Genomic DNA, 20,085 nt, shown 5'->3' on the forward strand with positions numbered 1-20,085 from the left:
ATCTTATAGTTTTATCTGCTAATTGAATGCTCATCCTAGTTTGTTTGGGTTTCCCGAGACCTAGTTGCTTGAACATTTTAAAAGGCATGACGTTGATACTAGCCCCTAAATCAGCTAATGCATTATTAACATCTAAACTACCAATTAAGCAAGGAATCATAAAACTTCCTGGATCTTTTAGTTTGTTCGGTAGCTTATTTTTTAGAATAGTTGAGCACACTGCGTTTAGCTCCACATGCGACGCCTCATCCAACTTCTGCTTATTTGCTAAAAGTTCTTTTAAAAATTTCATTGCGTTTGGCATCTGCGATAGAGATTCAATAAACGGTAAGTTAATATGTAATTTTTTTAAGAGTTTAAGAAATTTACCAAATTGTTCATCTGAGCGCTCTTTCCTTGTCGCGTTGGGGTATGGCACACAAGGTTTATATTTGACATTCACTAATTTGTTTGTATTTTGATCTACCTCACCTTAACCTTTGCTTACCATAGTTTCTTGCCTCTGTTCTGGTTCAGGCTCAACAACTCTTTCATCTTGAATATTAGTCACGTTGAGTTGTTCCCTTGGATTGGGTTCAGTATTACTTGGCAAACTACCCTGTGGTCGTTCAGAAATTAATTTAGAAAGCTGGCCTATCTGAGTTTCGAGCCCTTGGATCGATGCTTGTTGATTCTTAAGTGCTGTCTCGGCATTCTGGAAACGAGTTTCTGACACCGATATAAACTTTGAGAGCATATCTTCAAGGTTCGGCTTCTTTTCCTATTGGTAGGGTGGTTACTGAAAACCCGGAGGATGTTGTGGTCTTTGATTTCCTTGGCCTCCCCACGAGAAATTGGGATGGTTCCTCCAACCTGCATTGTAAGTGTTACTAAATGGATTGTTTTGAGGTCGAGGATTATTACCCATGTAGTTTAGTTGCTCGTTATCCATGTTATGGCCATAAGGTTGGTATTCCGAATGGCTTGTTCCACCGCTACTTGCTTCTCACTACATCACTGGGTGAACCTGCAAAGAACTAAGAAAACCATCAATCTTTTTATTCAACAGTTCCACCTGATTTGACAGCATGGTGACCTTATCGACGTTATAAACACCGGCTGTTTTCGTTGGCTTTGTCCTCATGACCTGCCATTGATATTTATTCAGTGACATCTCTTCTATAAACTCATAGGCATCTTCAGGTGTTTTATTATTGATGGTTCCGCTAGCAGCTGCGTCAACCATTTGCCGAGTCGAAAGATTCAGACCATTGTGGAATGTTTGAACTTGAAGCCAAAGTGGTAACCCATGGTGAGGGCACCTTCTCAGTAAGTCCTTGTATCTCTCCCATGCGTCATAGAAGGTTTCTAAATCCATCTACACAAAAGAAGAATTATCATTACGTAATTTAGCCGTTTTAGCCGGCGAAAAATATTTTAATAAAAATTTTTCGGTTATTTGTTCCCAAGTAGTAATTGACTCTCGTGGTAACAAGTTCAACCCCTAATTAGCTTTGTTCCTTAATGAAAAGGAAAACAACCAAAGACGTATGGCATCATCAGAAACGCCATTGATTTTAAATGTATCACAGAATTCCAGAAAGTTTGCTAAGTGAGCGTTGGGATCTTCATCCTGCAAACCATCAAACTGAACAAATTGCTATATCATTTGAATTGTATTAGGTTTTAGTTCAAAAGCATTTGCAGCTATAGCAGGTCTAACTATGCTAGATTCAGTTCCTATTAAAGAAGGTTTAGCATAATCATACATAGTGCGTGGAGCAGGATTTTGATTAGCCGCAATTGCAGGAGGTAGCTGATTGTCTTGGTTTTCAGCCATCTCTTCGATTGGGGGTTGAGTATCTTCTTCTTCCTCACTCTCTGTGTATCGTAAGCTTTGCCTTATTTCTCTTTGATTTCTACTAACTGTACGATTGATTTCTTCGTCAAAAAGTAATAGTCCTGACGGGTTTATTCTAGTTATAAACTATAAAAACCTGTTAAGAGAAAGAAAAAGTAGGTTAATAAATAATAAAAATAAAATTAAATTAAATTGCAACAAAAAAATGGCTAAAGTAATAAAAATTGAGCGTTCCTAATATCTTAGTTCCCCGGCAACGGAGCCAAAAACTTGATCGCGTGATTTCATGATAGGTTTTAAATATTTATAATTACTCATTCTTGAACTAACTATTATCGTGATCTAGGCAACTGTACCTATCGAACAGTAGTATAGTTTTAGCAAGACCAGATTGTCGAACCCAAAGGAACTAAAAGTACTAGTAATGACTATCTTTTTATTATCTAGCCTAAGAATAGAGGGGTTGTGTTTTAATTAACTAATTATCTAAACTAAGAACTTACAAAGAAAAGAATTGGGGAATTGCTTTTGAGAAAAATTGATTGACTTAAGAAAATACCTAAGGAAAAATTCACCTAAACTTTACTTGTTATTCTGGCTCTGAATCGGACGATTTATTCATTCAACTTGTTCCGTAGAGATCCCTAAGTTATGTTATTATCCCTATTCAAGACTAATAACCTATAATCCCTAGATTGAATAATCGAGACTTTTCTCTAATTAACAATCTAGGGTTGCATTAACTCGATCTATGAATCCCCTTATTAGGTTTCACCCTAATCTGGAAAAATCTTGTCACCCTATGTCTAGGCGCGCAATCAACTCCACTTAATTATGACAAATGTACTCTTAGACAGGGTCTATTCCTCCTCTGAATAAGAGCTTATCTTGAATCAGTATCCTGGGATATCAAAACAAGAATTAAGAACACATAATTAAGAACAAGTTAAATATTTATTATACAATTCAGAAAATAATAACAAGATTCGTCTTAGGTTTCATTCCCCTTAGGTATTTAGGGGATTTTAGTTCATAACTAAATAAGAAAACACCTCAGAAGAATAAAGAATACAAAACATAAAAAAAACCCAAAACTCCTGAAGGGAAATTGAGGAGAGATCTTCAGTCTTGATGGTGAATCTAGCTTCTGAGATGGATCAATCGGCTTCCTTCGAGTAATTCCTTACTCCCTATTCTCTGTCTCCTTTCTTCCTCATCTAGGGTGTATTTATACGCTTTGGAATGACTAGGAGCCTTCGAAATTAGCCTTTTCCGAATTGGAATCAACTTGGGCTCGGCAGGGACACGCCCGTGGCACACTCCTATGTTCAATTACTTCAGGCTGTGTTCGAGCCTGCCAAATAGACACGGCCGTGTCGTCTGCCCATGTGGGGAGGTCCAGGCCGTGTTGATTTCATACTTTGGCCCATTTTCTCTGTTTTGGCCCGTTTCTCATTCCTTTCGCTCTCTTATGCTCTTCTAAGTATAAAACATGAAATTAAAGCATGGAGCATCGAATTCACCAATTCTAATGGGAAATCATCCATAAAATGCATTAAACATGGGGTAAAAATATGCATAATTTACGGTTTATCAACTTTTCTCAATCATGATATAATCTTTAAATCACCTGTTGAATTAGTTGGAAAAATAAATGGATATCTGCTAAGCCTCATACGAAAGGGTAAGATGTTGATAACATGTCCCAAACATGGTCTTACACTGGCTCTCATATATCAGTGCCGATGCCATGTTCCAAACATGGTCTTATACTAGCCCACCTGTCGAGGTCGATGCCATGTCTCAGACATGATCTTACACTAGCTCTCATATATCAGTGCCGATGCCATGTTCCAAACATGGTCTTACACTAGCTCTCATATATCGGTGCCGATGCCATGTTCCAAACATGGTCTTACGCTAGCCCATATAACCCTAGTATCATAGCATGGATATTCGATCTATTCCTAGGGTTCAACTGGGAGTTTCATCACATCAAATTTTTCATGCATATTCATAACAAACTCTAACATTTCATGCAATATCAATAATTTAATGCATAATAACAATAGGTTGTAATATTTACATGCAACTTACCTCAGAATTCAAAAAGTGGGCGACTAGTTGGATTTAATCTATTAGCTTTGACTTCCCCCGATCTAGGCCCAGATTTTGTATTTCTTGGTCTAAAATGATAAAAATTCACTAATTTAATCATCATATTAATCTCTGCATTTCATAATTCATATTTTGGCAAAATGAACATTTTGCCCTTATACTTTCATAAAATTACGATTTTACCCCTAAGCTTGTAAATCGATTTTCATCAAATTTCCTATTTAAGCAAACCTAGCCGAACCTTTATTACACTTACGGAAACTCTGAATTTTGATTATTTCACACAATTACTACCTATTCTATAACCTTTACAAAAGGTCCATTTTAGGTGTCTTTCATTAACACCGCTTTACAAGAGTGATTTATTTTACAACTATAACTCATTTTCTTCCATAAAATTTCAGCTCATAACATAAATTATTTCATGGAAAAACCCTAAACTCTCAACCAAATTGCAAAATAGCCCCTCCATTAGCTAAATTAAGCTATAAAGGTCCCAAAAGTACAAAAATTATCAAGAAAAGTCATCAAAATCACTTACTTATGAGAGAGCTTAATGGCTGGAAGTTTCAAGCTTTAAAAACCCCTTTCTTGCTGATATTTTTGGTGGAGAAGATGAATGGTAAAAAGATAGAGCCTTTTGTTTTATTTTATCTTATTTCTAGTCAAAATAAGCTACCAACTTCACCTAATTTTGACTTTTCTATTCTTCTTTGTCCCTATGGTCAGCCACCCCTATAAAATGGGTCTATTTGCCCTTTTAAGACCCCTAATTATGATTATCTAGCTATTTTAACACCATTTGCTAGTAAAATAAAACTTTTTCCCCTTATGCGATTTAGCATTGTTTTCGTAATTAAGCTCACAATCGCTAAAATTAATTCATAAAAATTTTCATGCATCCAAGTAAACATGCTATAACGCATAAAATAATTTTAAAATTAATTTCTCCAGCCTTGGATTAGTGGTTTCGAAACCACTATTTCGACTAGGTCTAAAATCGGGTTGTTACAATTCTCCCCCTTAGGGATTTTCGTCCTCGAAAATCTTACCGTTCAAAAGGTTTGGGTATTGGTCTCTCATGGCCTCCTTGGACTCCCATGTGGCCTCTTCAATCCAATGTCTATGCCATAATACTTTTACAAGTGCTATACTCTTAATCCTCAATTGTTTAACCTCCCGAGCTAAAACCTTAACCGGTTCTTCTCTATAAGTCATATCTTGTAACACCCCTAACTCGACCTAGATGTTATGGCCGAAACTGGTGATGTCACATTGAAGTGTTTTTCGCTAAGAGTGATATCGTAGAAAAACCTTTTTCATATTTATCTTTGTTGTGTGTTCTTAATGAAGATTTTAGGATGTCTCGTTCAACTCAAAAATTTAAGTCGTTTGGAAAAAGTTAATCATATTTAATTGTGATTAGCTCTAAAACATTATTTCTTACGGAAGCTTTTAAATCATGTTGCGTAAACGTGGTGTTTTGGAAAAACATTTAACTTTTTGAAAACCTGCGTCCTACTACGAGCAGATATAAATCAAAATAATTAAAAACCCAAAATTAAAGATTAAAATTTAAAGAGGCATTATTATAGTAAAATACCCAAAATAAAACTACTAATAATTTTCAAAACCCAATGAGAAAGTCCGTACGATTATATGGCCACCTTCGAGTCCCTTGCAGCACCGACCCACTTAAGCCTGGGGATTACCTCTACAGATAAACAAATGGGTGAGTTATGAAAACTCAGTGTGTAATCCCATATTAGATAATCAGTCAAAGAGCATATACAGTCTGGGCCTAAGCCCAATTCAGTAACGGTTCAGTTTCAGTTAGGGCCTTAGCCCATTATAGTATCAATATCAGTGTGGGCCTAAGCCCATCTCAGTAACAGTATGTAGAAACCTCTTTTTTAAAGGGGGTATTTTGAAAACGGGAGTCACCACCAACCTTTTTAAGTGGGATTGGATCACCTTATAAAAACTTTTTGGTCTACGAAATTGTAAGAAAACGGGTTCGGGAGTCGGTTACGTACGAGGAAGGGTTAGCACCCTCGCAACGCCCAAAATTGGTACCAAATTGAATAGCTTTGTCTTAATGTCAAATTTTGAAAGAATTTAGAAATAAGATTTCTTTTTTTTTTTTTAAAACGTAATAATTTAAGTTGAAAATCAAGATTCCTTCGTTTCAAAAGAGTACGAACATCACATCCAGCATGATTGGACACGATATTCTTAAACTTTCGTAACTGAAATCATCTTGTAATTTACAAAATTTATTTAAAAGGATGCTTTTAGACATTTGGACAAACGGGAAATTGCAACCCAGCATGTTAGGGCACTACTTCCCGAATTCCTAAATACCAAAAACATTGCCTTACTTTTTAAAATTCTTTTGGATTAAATGAAATATGAATTTTATGACTATGATGTATTTAATATATTACAAGGTATCGATACTAAATAATATAAACTATATGATATATACTTTAACAATTCATGCAAGTATAACATAGAAAATGGTAAATAATGACGTAGATTCCATACTATGCATTATCATTTCATGCCAATATAATCATAGAAAATAATGAACATAACAATATAAATTACAATATATAACAATATTTTATGCAAACATAACTTAAAATAACACAAATAATCAACTTTCATGCAAACATGATAGACAATAAATAACATAAAAAAATAAATAGTTGGTGAGATAACATTAGCATACTAAAAATATTAAATAAATACAACAAGATACAAAAATAATAAACAAAATATGAACATATAAATCAAAAATAAAGATAAGAAAACCAATACAATTTAAAAAATAGATGACGTGTTAAAAAAATAAAATATTTAAAAAATGTATAAATGATAAAGGAGAATTTTTAGAAATAATTAATATATATAAAAAACTACATGATATAATAACTTAATATATAAAAATAATGTGTTAAATAGGAATAAGATTTTATAATGAATTTTAGAGTATTACATACTAAATTTTTATTAATGATATAAAACAATAATATTTAATAATAATTTATAAATTTTTTAAAATTATACCTAATAAAAAATAATAGATAATTATAAATATATAATAAAAATATAATGAATAATATATATAATAAAATGTATAAATCAAAATATATAATAAAATGTAAATAATATAATACAAAATAAAAATAATATATATAATAATTTTTTTACATTTATAAATAATGTTTATGGTAAAATAAATAAAATATATAATATTTAAAATAAATAAATTATAAAAATTTAAAAAGGATTAAAATAAAACAAAATAAAACTCTAGAGCTAATTTTAAAATAATAAAAGGAATTTTGGACCCAATTGAAACACATGCTAAAATCTGAGGGATTCACTGGGTAATTTGACCCTATTCCCAAAACGACGTCGTTCCCAAAATAGGCCTTATTATAGCAGCAAGGACTAAATTAAAACAAGAATAAAAGCCAGGGAAAAATTATAATAAAAATAAAATGCAATTATAAATACTAAAAATGCGAAAGGACCCATTGGGCAATTTGCCCATTTGCCAAAACACGCGGATCTTCCCCGGGTCATGGGTCAATGCGCGGATCTTCGGCCTGGAAACGACGCTGTTTTGAAGCTTATCGTTTTAAGCAAAACGACACCGTTTCCAGGAGGCTATATAAGCCAAATTTAACCCCAAAAATTCATTTTAACCTGGTTTTAAAAAAAAAACTAAAGAATTCTCTGAAAGGGGACGGAGAGCAGACCCTCGGAGCTCTGCCGAACCTCCGTCATCGGGCACCCACGCGCCCATGCGCCCACATGCCGCCACCGACTCCGCCATGTACGGCGGTCAGGATTCGAAAAGTTTTGCTTCTTACAGTGAATAGAAAGGTAATTTTCCTTTTTTATTTCTTAGTTTCTTTTTATATGTATATATTCTGAATAAAAGAAAAGAAAAGATAAAACCAATCACCTCTGTTTCTTCGATAAACTGCTGTATTTTTATTGTATATGTGCGTATAAAAAAAAAGCCGTAGTCTTACATCGTTCTTGATTCGAGCTTTTATAGCCACTAAAAAAATATATTTACAATCTTGATTTTATTTCTTGCTATATTTGTTTCGTCTCTGCTGTTTCTTTCCCTTTTTTGCAGGTAACAGCGAGAAATCTGGCGGTGAATGTGCTGGCGTCGATTCGTGCACCGATTACGGAGTGATATGGAGCTAAAGTCACGGCGCCGATGAAGCCCACTGGGACGGCGTGAGACGAAAGGGCGTGACGCTTGGGGTATTTGCAGCGTGAAGTTTCTGGAAACCCTAGGGTTTCTAGGTTCGGTTTAGGCATTGGGCCTCGCTAGTTTAGGTCTGGCTTGGGTATTTGGGCTGTTGGGTTTTAAGTGTAACCGGGTATAGGGTTAATGGGTATTCTGGTTTAGACCAGTTGGGTTACAAGTGTAGCTGAATTTTGGGCTATCAGGCCTTTAGGCCTGTTTATTGTAAATAGACTGTAAATGAACTTTTACTATTTCCTTAATTTTTATTTTTATTTTTTATTTATTTATTTTACGGGCTCGGGAAAATTTGGGCTATTACAGCTGCCCCTCTTTGCTTATTACTGTGTAACAGGAATAGAGCAAAGATTATAAAAAGACCAAAATTGCCCGGCCTGGCTAAGTCTCGAAATCTTGATCCTCATTTTCCTCAAAGGTATTTTGATAGCTTCAAACTTGCTTCACCGTAACTCAGGAATGTCAAATCTACTATCTTCAACCTGCTCCCTGCAAACTCAGGAACGCCAAGCCGAAATCTTTGATCTACTCCTTGCCTAATACGGAGAGGCCAAATCTGTCATCTTCAATCTGCTTCAATATAAGCATACAAATGTCAGATTTGCTATCTTTGATATGCTCTTTGTCAATACAGAGAAATCTGCTATCTTCGATCTGCTTTCTGTCAATACAGAGACGCCAAATCTGTCATCTTCGATCTGCTCTCTGTCAATATAGAGACGCCAAATCTGTCATCTTCGATCTGCTCTCTGTCAATACAGAGACGCCAAATCTGTCATCTTCGATCTGCTTTCTGTCAATACAGAGACGCCAAATCTATCATCTTCGACCTGCTCTCTGTCAATACAGATGTAACACCCCTATCCCGTAGCCGTCGCCAGAATAGGACGAGGCATTACCAGAAATTAGGAATCGGATCAGAACAGTAAAATTTTGAGCCTTTTCTTAAATAAAAGATCATTTATATATATAACTAATAGATACAAACAAAGATCGAATTTAAAACTTATAAAAGTAAACTTCTATAAGATGCCATATTCGCATGGCTTATATACAATAGTCAAAATATCATTCTACTTATAGTCTAACCTATACATGCCATAAGCTAAGTCAAAAACACATGATAACCACAATAGTAGATAGTGTGACAAAGTGCTGACGATCCCCGTGCTAATAGTAAGAGTCAACGATCTACAAAAATAAACAGAGAAACATAACATTCAAAGTAAGCTTTCATAAGCTTAGTAAGTCTTAAGCAATTTAAACAGTTGAACTTAAAAACAAACCAAATGTTCGAAATCACATAACACTTTCTGAGTACAATACTATTTGGCCGATTATGCACAAACACATATCATTTTACTCCGTTTATACTCAAACTCATATAAACATAGTATTTACAAGCTTCCGGATTAACTTTAATTCTTTCAAATTTCACTAGTGTATCATTTCTTACCCACACTTACTTTCAACATTCATAGTTAAATGGCATATCGAAAACTATCTTGTAACTTTGCATAATAACTGAATGCACACATATACAAATATACATATGAATTTACCACATCTTTTCATATTCTTCTCATTACACATTCTTTATTCTCGTCAGACAATTTAACATAAATAATATATATTCTCGTCAGATCAATCTCACATAAATAATGTATTTATCACATACCTAAATCACTTAATGTGTAATACGAGTTCAATTTATCATCTTAGCATAGGATCTCGTAGTCATATGCTTTATTGAATTCACTAGCATTTGGCCTGCGAGGTATAAAACCCGAACATAACACCAGCACAAAGCCTACGGGACTTTAAACCCGGATACAATATCAGCACAATTTATTTTATATACTTTTTTACTAACTTTGGCCTCATCAAATATCTAATAATACCCACATTTGATAATTGGTCATTCGGCCACGTTATATACACATAAACATATGTACATTTCACACTTGCCCATTCGGCCACACCACATACACAAACACATATATAAGATAATGCTTTTATCATTACTTGCTAATACATCATATACTTTGCTTTCATTTAAACAACCACTCAGCCATATTACATTTCTAAGTAACCATTCGCCCTCACTATACAAATAAGATAGCACACATTTTCATAAAGGCCCTTCAGATAACTTGCACACATTTAATATTAGCCATTTCGGCCTCACCACATATACATATCTTGTACATCAATTTCATCATATCAAAACCACTTATATATCATTTCCTAACATCACAATTCAAAATTCACATATGGTTCTAATCAATATCTTATAAGCAACTCAAACAGTTTTATCAATGTTTACAACATATTCTCAAGTTTACGACAAGCTGTCTTCCTGCACAACAGTCACTAAATTATTTATATCTGGAGCTACGAAACTCCGAATTAAGTTCTATAAATTTTCCCTGAAATTAGACTCATTTATCTTTCTTCCATAAAATTTTAAAATTTTTTTTCAAGCCATTTAGTACAGTTTATTAGTTAAATTATTCCATGTTTCAGGGTATGACTACTCTGACCCCTGTACACTACGAACCAAATTTCTCCCTGTACAGAATTCCAATGACCATGCCGTTTGTTTCCCGTAAAAATAGACTCAATAAGGAATCCATGCATGTAAGGTATGACTCTTAATAAGTTTTGTAAAATTTATGGTGTATTTATAAAATCAGAACGGGGGATCTCAAATTCATTCAGACCCTGTTTTACAAGAATTCAAATATCACACAATGTAGAATTCTTTTTCTTCCTCTGTTTCTTCCATGTGAAAGCAGACTCTTTAAGATTTAATCCCATATTTTTTTCTGCCTCTAACTCATTTTCCACTATTTTTAGTGTATTTTCAAAGTTACACTACTGCAATAACTCAAATCTGTCAAGGCTAAGTTACTCATTCATGATCATTGTTCACAAAATTAATACAACATCATTTCATCCATCATGGTAAGAACACATATTATGCATCATAGATCATCACATATCAAGGCATTCTCATAGGCTTAGTATACATACTTGCACAACTGGTAACATAACTCAAGTGCATACTCACCAATGACTTACCTCATTGGGACCATCATCAACTCTTTCCTTGGATTACCAGTTGAACACTTGGAATACTAATTGGATACTCGGAAAAGCCTTTGCACATAAGTGCCTCAATTGTAGCTAAAGCTACCTCATATCTCATGACATTTCAATGCTCACTCTCGAGCTAGTCATCTAGACTCATAATTCCTAGTGACATGTCACTCGTATCCTATTCTATTCCAAATGTTCAAACGGGATTTTTCCTCGACTATTAAGGCTTTGTCTTATCATATTTCTATTATTCACATACACATTAATATTTGTACAATTCATGTAATGATAACATTTAAATACATGTATAACATGGTATTGTTTACATACGAACTTACCTCAATACCACAAAGGTAAAAAAAAAGGCGAAATTATCCCTTAATCGATTTCTTTCCGTTCTAGGTCCAAATCCTGATTTTCATCATCTAAAACATCACATTCAACTTATTAAAACAATGTACTGATCAAATTAGTCCATTGACACACTTGGGCTATTTTTATAATTTTGCCCCTATATTTTACCAAAATTACCAAATTACCCCTAGGTTCGTAAAATAATTTTTATCACATTTCTTTACTCCTTGAGTCTAGGTGAACCATTTTCATAACTATAGCAACTCATAATTTCAACTATTTCACACATTTACAACTCATTTTACAACTTAGCAATTTAGCCCTTTTTAAGGTTTTTTCATGCAATTTCTTTCACAAAAGTTGTTTATTAGACAACTAGAACTCATAATCTTCCATAAAAACACAACAAACAACACATTTACTCTCATGGCAAAACCCTAGACTCTTCATCATTTTGCACAATAGTCCCCTCTTATGAAAGCTCATGCTTTAGGGGTTACAAAAATGTAAAAATCTTCAAGAAAGACATTAAAATCACTTACTTGCTAAGCCTCAAAGTTGCTGAAAATATGAAGCTTTCAAAACTCATTTCTTGGCTGGAAAAATCGGTGGAGAGAAGATGAAAAAGGGATGATATCATCCTATTTTTATTTTATTACCTATTTGGTCAAAAGTCACCTAATATCCCATAAATTTTGGCTTTTTTAAAATTTTTGTCTCCCCTTGGCCGGCCACACACTTAAAAAGGGTCCAATTGCCCTTTAAAGGCCTCCAATTTTAGTTCTCTAGTCTATTAACACCTTTAGGCACTAAAATACAACTTTTACCTTTTACGCGATTGAGTCTTTTTTCGAAATTGGACTAGAAATCGCTAAAATTAACTTACCAAAATTTACATGCACTTATAAAATTATATTATAACACATAAAATAGTACTAAAATAATTTTCTCAAGCCTCGGAATAGTGGTCCCGAAACCACTGTTCTGGCTAGGCCCAAAATTGGGCTATTACAACAGAGACGCCAAATCTGTTATCTTCGATCTGCTCTCTGTTAATATAGAGTCGCCAAATCTGCTATGGGTGATCTACATTGTCCCTTAAAGGGCGTAACCTGTAGAATGCATATGTGCTCATGCCCGATGATTAAGATGCCATGCTCAAAATGAGTCAAATGCTCCTAATTATGATGCAAAATATTATGAAAATGATTCCTATTTCAGACGCCTTTATTCATTCCTCCATCTGAGTTTCGTCTTTTTTCAAAATATCAGTCATACTCTGCTCGTATGCTTTGAATCAAATTGGTCCTATTGTACCATTATTCGAATGTTACGACCTGCTGGAGATGATCCTCTCCTAAGATTGAATCATTTGAATTGTCCAATCATCCTTTGGACTGAAGAAGAAGTTTCCTCGAGTACCTCCGACCCTCACTCTTGGGAATTCTTCAAACAATTGTTCTGTTTTAGTTTCTTGTATTCTCTAGAAATTTTCAGAGTAATATGCAAAACTTCGTTTGTATAAATATTTAGTTCATCAATTGTTATTTCAATGCAATACACTTTATGAATAATGGGAGACAAATAATTTAATCTTGAGAATAGTTAGATAAATCATCAGAATACAATAGGAAATTAATCTGAAAACATATCTTTGAGAAGAAAAAGAATCCAAAGATAGTAAATAGGACAAAAATCAGATGTCCAACATATCACAGCTTGGGCTTCTGTACACAAATTCCATGAAGACTGTTTTGAGTTTAACATGTGTTTAGAAGATCCAAAGTGCTTTGTTAATGCTCTAGTATGAAACACACTCCACTTCTCGTCAAATCCGGTATGGCAAGGTCACTGCATGCTTTTCGAAAATTGAGCAGCCCTTTCGGGTTTTCAACTCAAAACCCCTTTTGTCTCAAGGTGCCCTTTGGGGGTTTTCAGCTTGGCCTCTCCATTTTTTTTAGAAGTCTCAAAGTTCCCTTGGTGGGTTTTCACCTCAGCTTCCCTTCTCTTTAGACAAAGTACTTCTTGACTGATTCTGAATTCACTGGATTGGGTAAACTTTTTCCATCCATTTTTGTCAGAATCAGTGCACCACCAGAGAAAGCCTTCTTTACAACAAACGGCCCTTCCCAATTCGGCATCCATTTTCCTCTAAATTCCTTCTGTATGGGAAGAATCTTTTTCAGTACAAGGTCCCCTTCTTGAAATTCTCTTAGACGAACTTTCTTGTCATAAGCTCGCATCATCTGCTTCTGATACATCTGACCATGACGAATAGCCCTTAACATCTTTTCTTCAATCAAATTCAATTGATCATACCGTGATTGAATCCATTTTGCTTCATCTAGCTTTATCTCTGATAAAATTCGAAGAGAAGGTATTTCCACTTCAATAGGTAACACTTCCTCCATCCCATAAACCAACGAGAAAGGAGTTGCCCCAGTAGAGGTTCTGACGGACGTTCGATAGGCTAAGAGTGCAAATGGTAATTTCTCATGCCAATCTCTGTAGGTCTCAGTCATTTTCCCCACTATCTTCTTGATGTTTTTGTTGGCAGCTTCTACTGCCCCATTTATTTTTGGGCGATATGGAGATGAATTATGATGTTTGATCTTGAATTGGCTGCAAACTTCTGCAATCATGCTGTTATTCAAGTTCAATGCATTATCCGATATAATCCTCTCAGGCATTCCATACCGACAAATAATCTCCTTTTTCAAGAATTGACTTACTGCCGACTTGGTAACACTAGCATAGGAAGCTGCCTCTACCCATTTCGTGAAGTAGTCGATGACCACGAAAATGAAACAATGCCTATTCGAAGCTTTTGGTGATATTGGCCCAATGACATCCTTGCCCCACATGGAAAAGGGCCATGGAGAAGTCATAACATGTAAGGGTAAAGGTGGTACTTGAATCTTGTCCTCATATATCTAGCATTTATGACATTTCTTGGTATAGCTGATACAATCTCCTTCCATAGTAGACCAATAGTATCCAAACCTCATGATCTGCCTTGCCATTGTAAAGCCATTAGCATGTGTCCCACAAACGCCTTCATGTACTTCTTCCAAGATTTGTCTAGCTTCCACAGCATTAATGCATCTCAAAAGTACTTGATCTTTCCTTCTTTTATAAAGGATATCCCCATCTAGTACATATTCGCAGGCTAACCTCCTCAAAGTTCTTTATCATTCTCAGTTGCCTGCTCAGGATATTCATGATTTCTCACATATCGTAATATATCTTGATACCAAGGATGGTCATCCTTTTCCGCTTCTTCGATGTTATAGCAATGAGCTGGAACCTCAGAAATACTCATCGGAATTGGTCTAACATCCCCTTTTTTGTTTGCTTTAATCATGGAAGCTAGTGTTGCTAAAGCATCTGCCATCTGATTTTTATCTCGTGGGACATAATTGAAGGTGATATTATCAAACTCCCCAAGTAACTCCAAAACTACCTTTTGATAATGAATTAATTTGGGGTCCCTTGTCTCCCATTCACCCCTAAGCTGATAAATTACCAACACAGAGTCTCCATATACTTCCAGGGTTCTAATTTTCCGCTCTTTGGCCTCTTAAATCCCCATAATGCATGCTTCATACTCGGCCATATTTTTCGTGCAGTCGAAATCCAATTTACATGTAAATGGATAATGATCACCATTTCGGGATACCAAGGCTGCCCCAATTCCATTTCCTACCGCGTTGGATGCGCCGTCAAAGTTCAGCTTCCATAGATGTTCTTCAATAGTTGCCGCATATATCAACTCCTTATTAGGGAAATCAAAGCTTAATGGTTCATAATCTTCTAGAGCTCTGCTAGCCAGAAACTCTGCTATTGCGCTCTCTTTTATAGCTTTTTGACTCACATAGACTATATCAAACTCTGAAAGCAGTACTTGCCACCTTGCCATTCTTCCATTTAGGGCTATTAACTCCATCATGTACTTTAATGGATCAAGTTTCGAAATTAGCCAAGTCGTGTGATATAGCATATATTGCCTCAACCTTCGAGTCTTCCAGATTAAAGCACAACACAACTTCTCAATTGGCGAATATCTCATCTCACACTCCGTGAATTTCTTGCTGAGGTAATATATTGCCTTCCCTTTTCTTCCTGATTCGTCATGTTGGCCAAGCACACATCCCATAGAATTACTAAACACTAATAAGTACAGAATTAATGGTCTATCTGGACTAGGCGGAGATAACACTGGAGTGTTTAACAAGTATTGCTTAACCTTATCAAAGGCGTTCTGGCATTCCTCATCCCAAGTACCTTGGTTGTATTTTCTAAGGAGGCAAAATATAGGATCACATTTCTCAGTTAATTGTGAAATAAACCAAGCGATATAATTCAATCTTCCAAGAAAACCCCGAACTTCCTTCTGAGTACGTGGTGGAGGCAATTCTCGTATGGCTCTAACCTTGTCTGAGTCAACTTCTATTCCCTTTTCGCTGACTACAAAGCCCAATAACTTCTCCGACCTAGCTTCGAAGATGCACTTTGCCGGATTAAGCTTCAACTGAAACTTCCTCAATCTCAGAAACAACTTCCTCAAGACTTCAATATGCTCCGTCTCTGTTCGAGATTTGGCAATCATGTCATCAACATACACCTCAATCTCCTTATGCATCATATCGTGAAATAAGGTCACCATAGCCCTTTGGTATGTTGCCCCTGCATTTTTTAGCCCGAAGGGCGTTACCTTGTAACAAAAGGTGCCTCACAATGTTATAAAGGTGGTTTTATCCATGTCCTCAGGGTGCATTTTTATCTGATTGTACCCTGAGAAACCATCCATAAAAGAAAACAATGAATATTCCACTGTATTGTCCACCAAAGTGTCGGTGTGTGGTAAAGGAAAGTTGTCCTTTGGGCTAGCTTTGTTCAGATCTCTGTAATCAACACACATTCGTACCTTCCCATCCTTTTTAGGGACAGGCACAATGTTAGCCACCCATTCTAAATATTTAATCTCTTGTAGGAATCCAGCATCAAACTACTTTTTAACTTCATCTTTTATTTTCAGCACAATATCAGGCCTCATCCTTCGCAGTTTTTGCTGGACTGGCTTGCAATCTTGTCTTATGGGGAGACGATGTACCACGATATCAGTGTTCAAACCCGGCATATCCTCATATGACCATGCAAAAATGTCTTTGAATTCATGTAGTAGCTCAACAAGACCTTGTCTTGTTTCCTTTTCAATATGTGTCCCTATTTTCACCTCTTTTCCTTCTTCCAAGACTACATTCTCTATTGCCTCTTTCTCACGGGGTAGGATTTTTTTCTCCTCTTGTTTCACCATTCTCAACAAATCTGGAGACACATCATAATTCCCGTCATCTTCAAAATCCTGAGGTTCTTCTACACACATGCCTTGCTCAAAAGAGAATTCAGAATTTGTAGTATCAATGCTCATGTCATTGATATCTAGAGACCTGCGGGGTATGAAAGAATGTACAAAGAATGAATGAATTTTAAGAATGTTTATTTGTGTGTTATGTATGAAATAAAAAATTTGAAAGAATTTAAAAGGTCAAAAGAATATTGATTGGTATAAAAGAATATTCACTTGGATTGATAACAAAAATCATGTTTTATTGAAATGCAAATATCCGAACATGAGCCTATTTTACAAACGAAATCTTATTACTCCTAGGCTCTAGAGCAACAAGAGTGTTCTGAAAATTACTCTGAAAAGTCTTTAAATACTACAGGAAGTTCTTCTGCAATCCAATTGTTTAAAAAGCTTCCCAATTCGTAAGGGCGAATGCCCTCAAGGTTTCTTCGTTTAGATTCTTCACTATGTAAAGCATTGATATGATAAGTTCCTTTTTCGAGCAACCCTCTCTCAGGGTGAATTATCCCTTCTAATATAAAAGTTTGGGATATATGAGGGAACATCATCAATTCCCATTCTACTTCTCTTCCACTTAAACGCGCCCTTCTTCTTTCTTGACGCTTCTCTATTTCCTTCCTCCTCTACTTGTGATCTGGCTTGAAACCCAAACCAAAACGGTCTCTCTTCTCCTTTAGTTCTGGAATTTGAATCCCTCTTTGAAGATATCTTCCCAATCCTTTTCCTGGCAAGGTTCCTCTCCCCATTGTTAGCTGCAAACCCATCCTTGTGGTTTTGGATATCCTAGGCACCGGCACCTCATTCCCCTCTGAAATAAATGTTGCATTAAAGAATTCTAAAGAACGAAAAGAGCACTCAACCTCATTTGCCTCTACATAGGGTGTGTCACTGGTAACTGCTGTTATGATGTCTTTCTCTACATTTATGGTGATTAGCCGTCCGTCGCTACTAACTTCAATTTCTAGTGCAAAGATGAGGGCACCGATCCTGCCGAATGTATCCAAGGCCTCCCCAACAGGAAATTGTAAGAGGGCTTGATGTCCATCACTAAAAAGTCCACCTGATACATGTTTGGCCCAATCATCAAAGGAATATCAATTATTCCCATGACCTTTCTCTTCGTGCCATCGAATGCTCTCACTACATTATGGTAGGTTTTCATGTGAGAACTGTCAATGGGTAATCTGTTCAATGTGGACAATGGCATGACATTTAAGGTTGACCCATTATCAATAAGCACACTCGGTAATGTATATCCTTTGCAGCAAGTGGTAATGTGCAAAGCCTTAGCTGATCCCATGCCTCGAGGTGGGATTTCAACATCATTGAAATAAATGAAATTGTCAGCACTTATGTTACTAACCAATCGATCCAACTTGTTGATGGATATATCATTAGTAACATAAGTCTTGTTGAGCACCTTCATTAACGCCCCATGATGTACCTCTGAACTCAGAAGCAAAGCCAATACTGATGTACGAGCTGGTTGTTTGTGCAATTGTTCAACCACGCTGTACTCACTGTGTTTGAGGAATTTTAGAAACTCTCTTGCTTCTTCCTCCTTCCCTGGCTCATTAACAAGTACCTCAGCCCTATTCTCTTTCTCAACGTCAAAGGCTTTCACTTCCGTAGGCTCAATTTTGATGCCTCTTGCATCATAACGCTTCCCACTTTGTGTATAGGCTCCTTCAACTTAAGCTTCCTTAGAAGTACTTTCTATATCTTCTCTCTCCGATATTGTCACATTGCAGTCATAATTCCAGGGTACCCTTTTGCTATCCTTATAAGGAAAGGAAACGGGTTTGTGAATAATGACCTTTGGCGCTGTTTGTGTTTCAATTTCATTATTCCTTGGTATACAAATAATGATCCTTGGCCGGTTGATTCTTCGATTCTTGGGTTCACCTTCCAATGCACATACATAACCCTTATCTGAGCCAGCTTCATAAAATTCCAGCTCCTTATTATCCATAAGGCTTTGTACCAAGGCCTTAAACTCGTCACATTCTTGGATCTCGTGTCCCTTTCCTATATGGAACTCGCAGTAGTCCCTCACTCCTCTATTTCCCTCTTCAGAGATTATCATTTCTCTTTTTACCATTTCTTCCCAGATTACTTTCATCGGCATTCTTACCTCAGTCACATCTTCTTTGATCATTCTCATATCAGTGTCCCCAATTGCATTTACCCCTTGATCACCATGGTTTGGCAACGGGTTCTTTGTACTAGGGGTGTCGTCAAATTTTACAACCCCATCTTGATCAGTCTTTCCACTACTTTTTTAAAGCCAGTGCAATTTTGGATTGAATGCCTTGATATCCCTGCATGGTATTCACATTTGGCATTTGCATTGTACCATTTGGGATATGGGGGTTGCAGTGGTTTCAAATGAAAAGGAGCTATAGCATGCGCATTAAATAAACTTTGATAAAGCTCCCGATACGTCACTGGGATAGGCGTAAATGAGACCTTCTCAGAAATTTGTCTCGAACCAGATCCCTGCTTTTGGGAATCCTGTGGCCCAACTGTAGTTGCTCTGGGTTGACTAACCGTGATCGCTTTCGGATTATAGCTATTCGTATTATTCACCTCATTATCTTTCCTTCTTAGGGACGATCTTTTAGCAGTTTCCCCTTCTATTTTTCCACCTCTTATGGCGTTCTCAATCATTTCTCCTACCATAACTATATCAGCAAAACTCTTGGTGGTACTTCCAATCATATGAGTAATGAATGGGGTCTTCAAGGTGTTAATGAATAGCATGGTAGTTTCTTTCACCAAGAGCGGTGGCTGAACTTGCATGGCAACCTCCCTCCACCTTTGTGCATATTGCCTAAAACTTTCATTATGCTTCTTTTCCATGTTCGGCAAAGTGATTCTATCAGGAGTCATGTTAGTCACATGATTATATTGCTGCATAAAGGCTTGCGCTAAGTCTCTCCAAGAACCGATCCTTGGATGACTCAATTGATTATACCACCTAGCCGCTGCCCTAACCAAACTATC

The 20,085-nt window shown here is 36.1% G+C and overlaps 1 protein-coding gene and 1 non-coding gene across 2 annotated transcripts; one reads left to right on the top strand and one right to left on the bottom strand.

Moving 5' to 3' along the window:
• Positions 1–1,283: 1,283 nt before the first annotated feature.
• LOC121204077 (small nucleolar RNA R71) lies at positions 1,284–1,390 on the top strand. Its single transcript, XR_005899005.1, has one exon. It is a non-coding gene; the product is annotated as a small nucleolar RNA R71 (small nucleolar RNA).
• A 15,326-nt stretch (positions 1,391–16,716) lies between these two features.
• LOC107956401 (uncharacterized) lies at positions 16,717–19,881 on the bottom strand. The gene is made up of 6 exons (XM_016892083.2): positions 19,436–19,881; positions 18,793–19,352; positions 18,250–18,726; positions 17,707–18,139; positions 16,969–17,158; positions 16,717–16,851 (listed from the first exon to the last, which is right to left on the bottom strand). Exons 1-6 carry the CDS (start codon positions 19,879–19,881, stop codon positions 16,717–16,719), a joined length of 2,241 nt encoding a protein of 746 aa, XP_016747572.2.
• Positions 19,882–20,085: the final 204 nt, after the last annotated feature.

This window comes from Gossypium hirsutum, chromosome A07 (genome assembly GCF_007990345.1).
Source record: "Gossypium hirsutum isolate 1008001.06 chromosome A07, Gossypium_hirsutum_v2.1, whole genome shotgun sequence".
NCBI classification, from domain to species: Eukaryota; Viridiplantae; Streptophyta; class Magnoliopsida; order Malvales; family Malvaceae; genus Gossypium; species Gossypium hirsutum.

Excerpts from the sequence above, each read along its gene's own strand:
- LOC107956401 (XM_016892083.2), bottom strand. The coding sequence starts at position 19,881 with ATGCAAGTTCAGCCACCGCTCTTGGTGAAAGAAACTACCATGCTATTC. Across the intron at positions 19,353-19,435 it reads CAACCCCCATATCCCAAATG|TGGAAAGACTGATCAAGATG; the intron begins GTACAATGCAAA and ends TTAAAAAAGTAG. Across the intron at positions 17,159-17,706 it reads GGTTTCAAGCCAGATCACAA|GTCTCTAGATATCAATGACA; the intron begins GTAGAGGAGGAA and ends CATACCCCGCAG.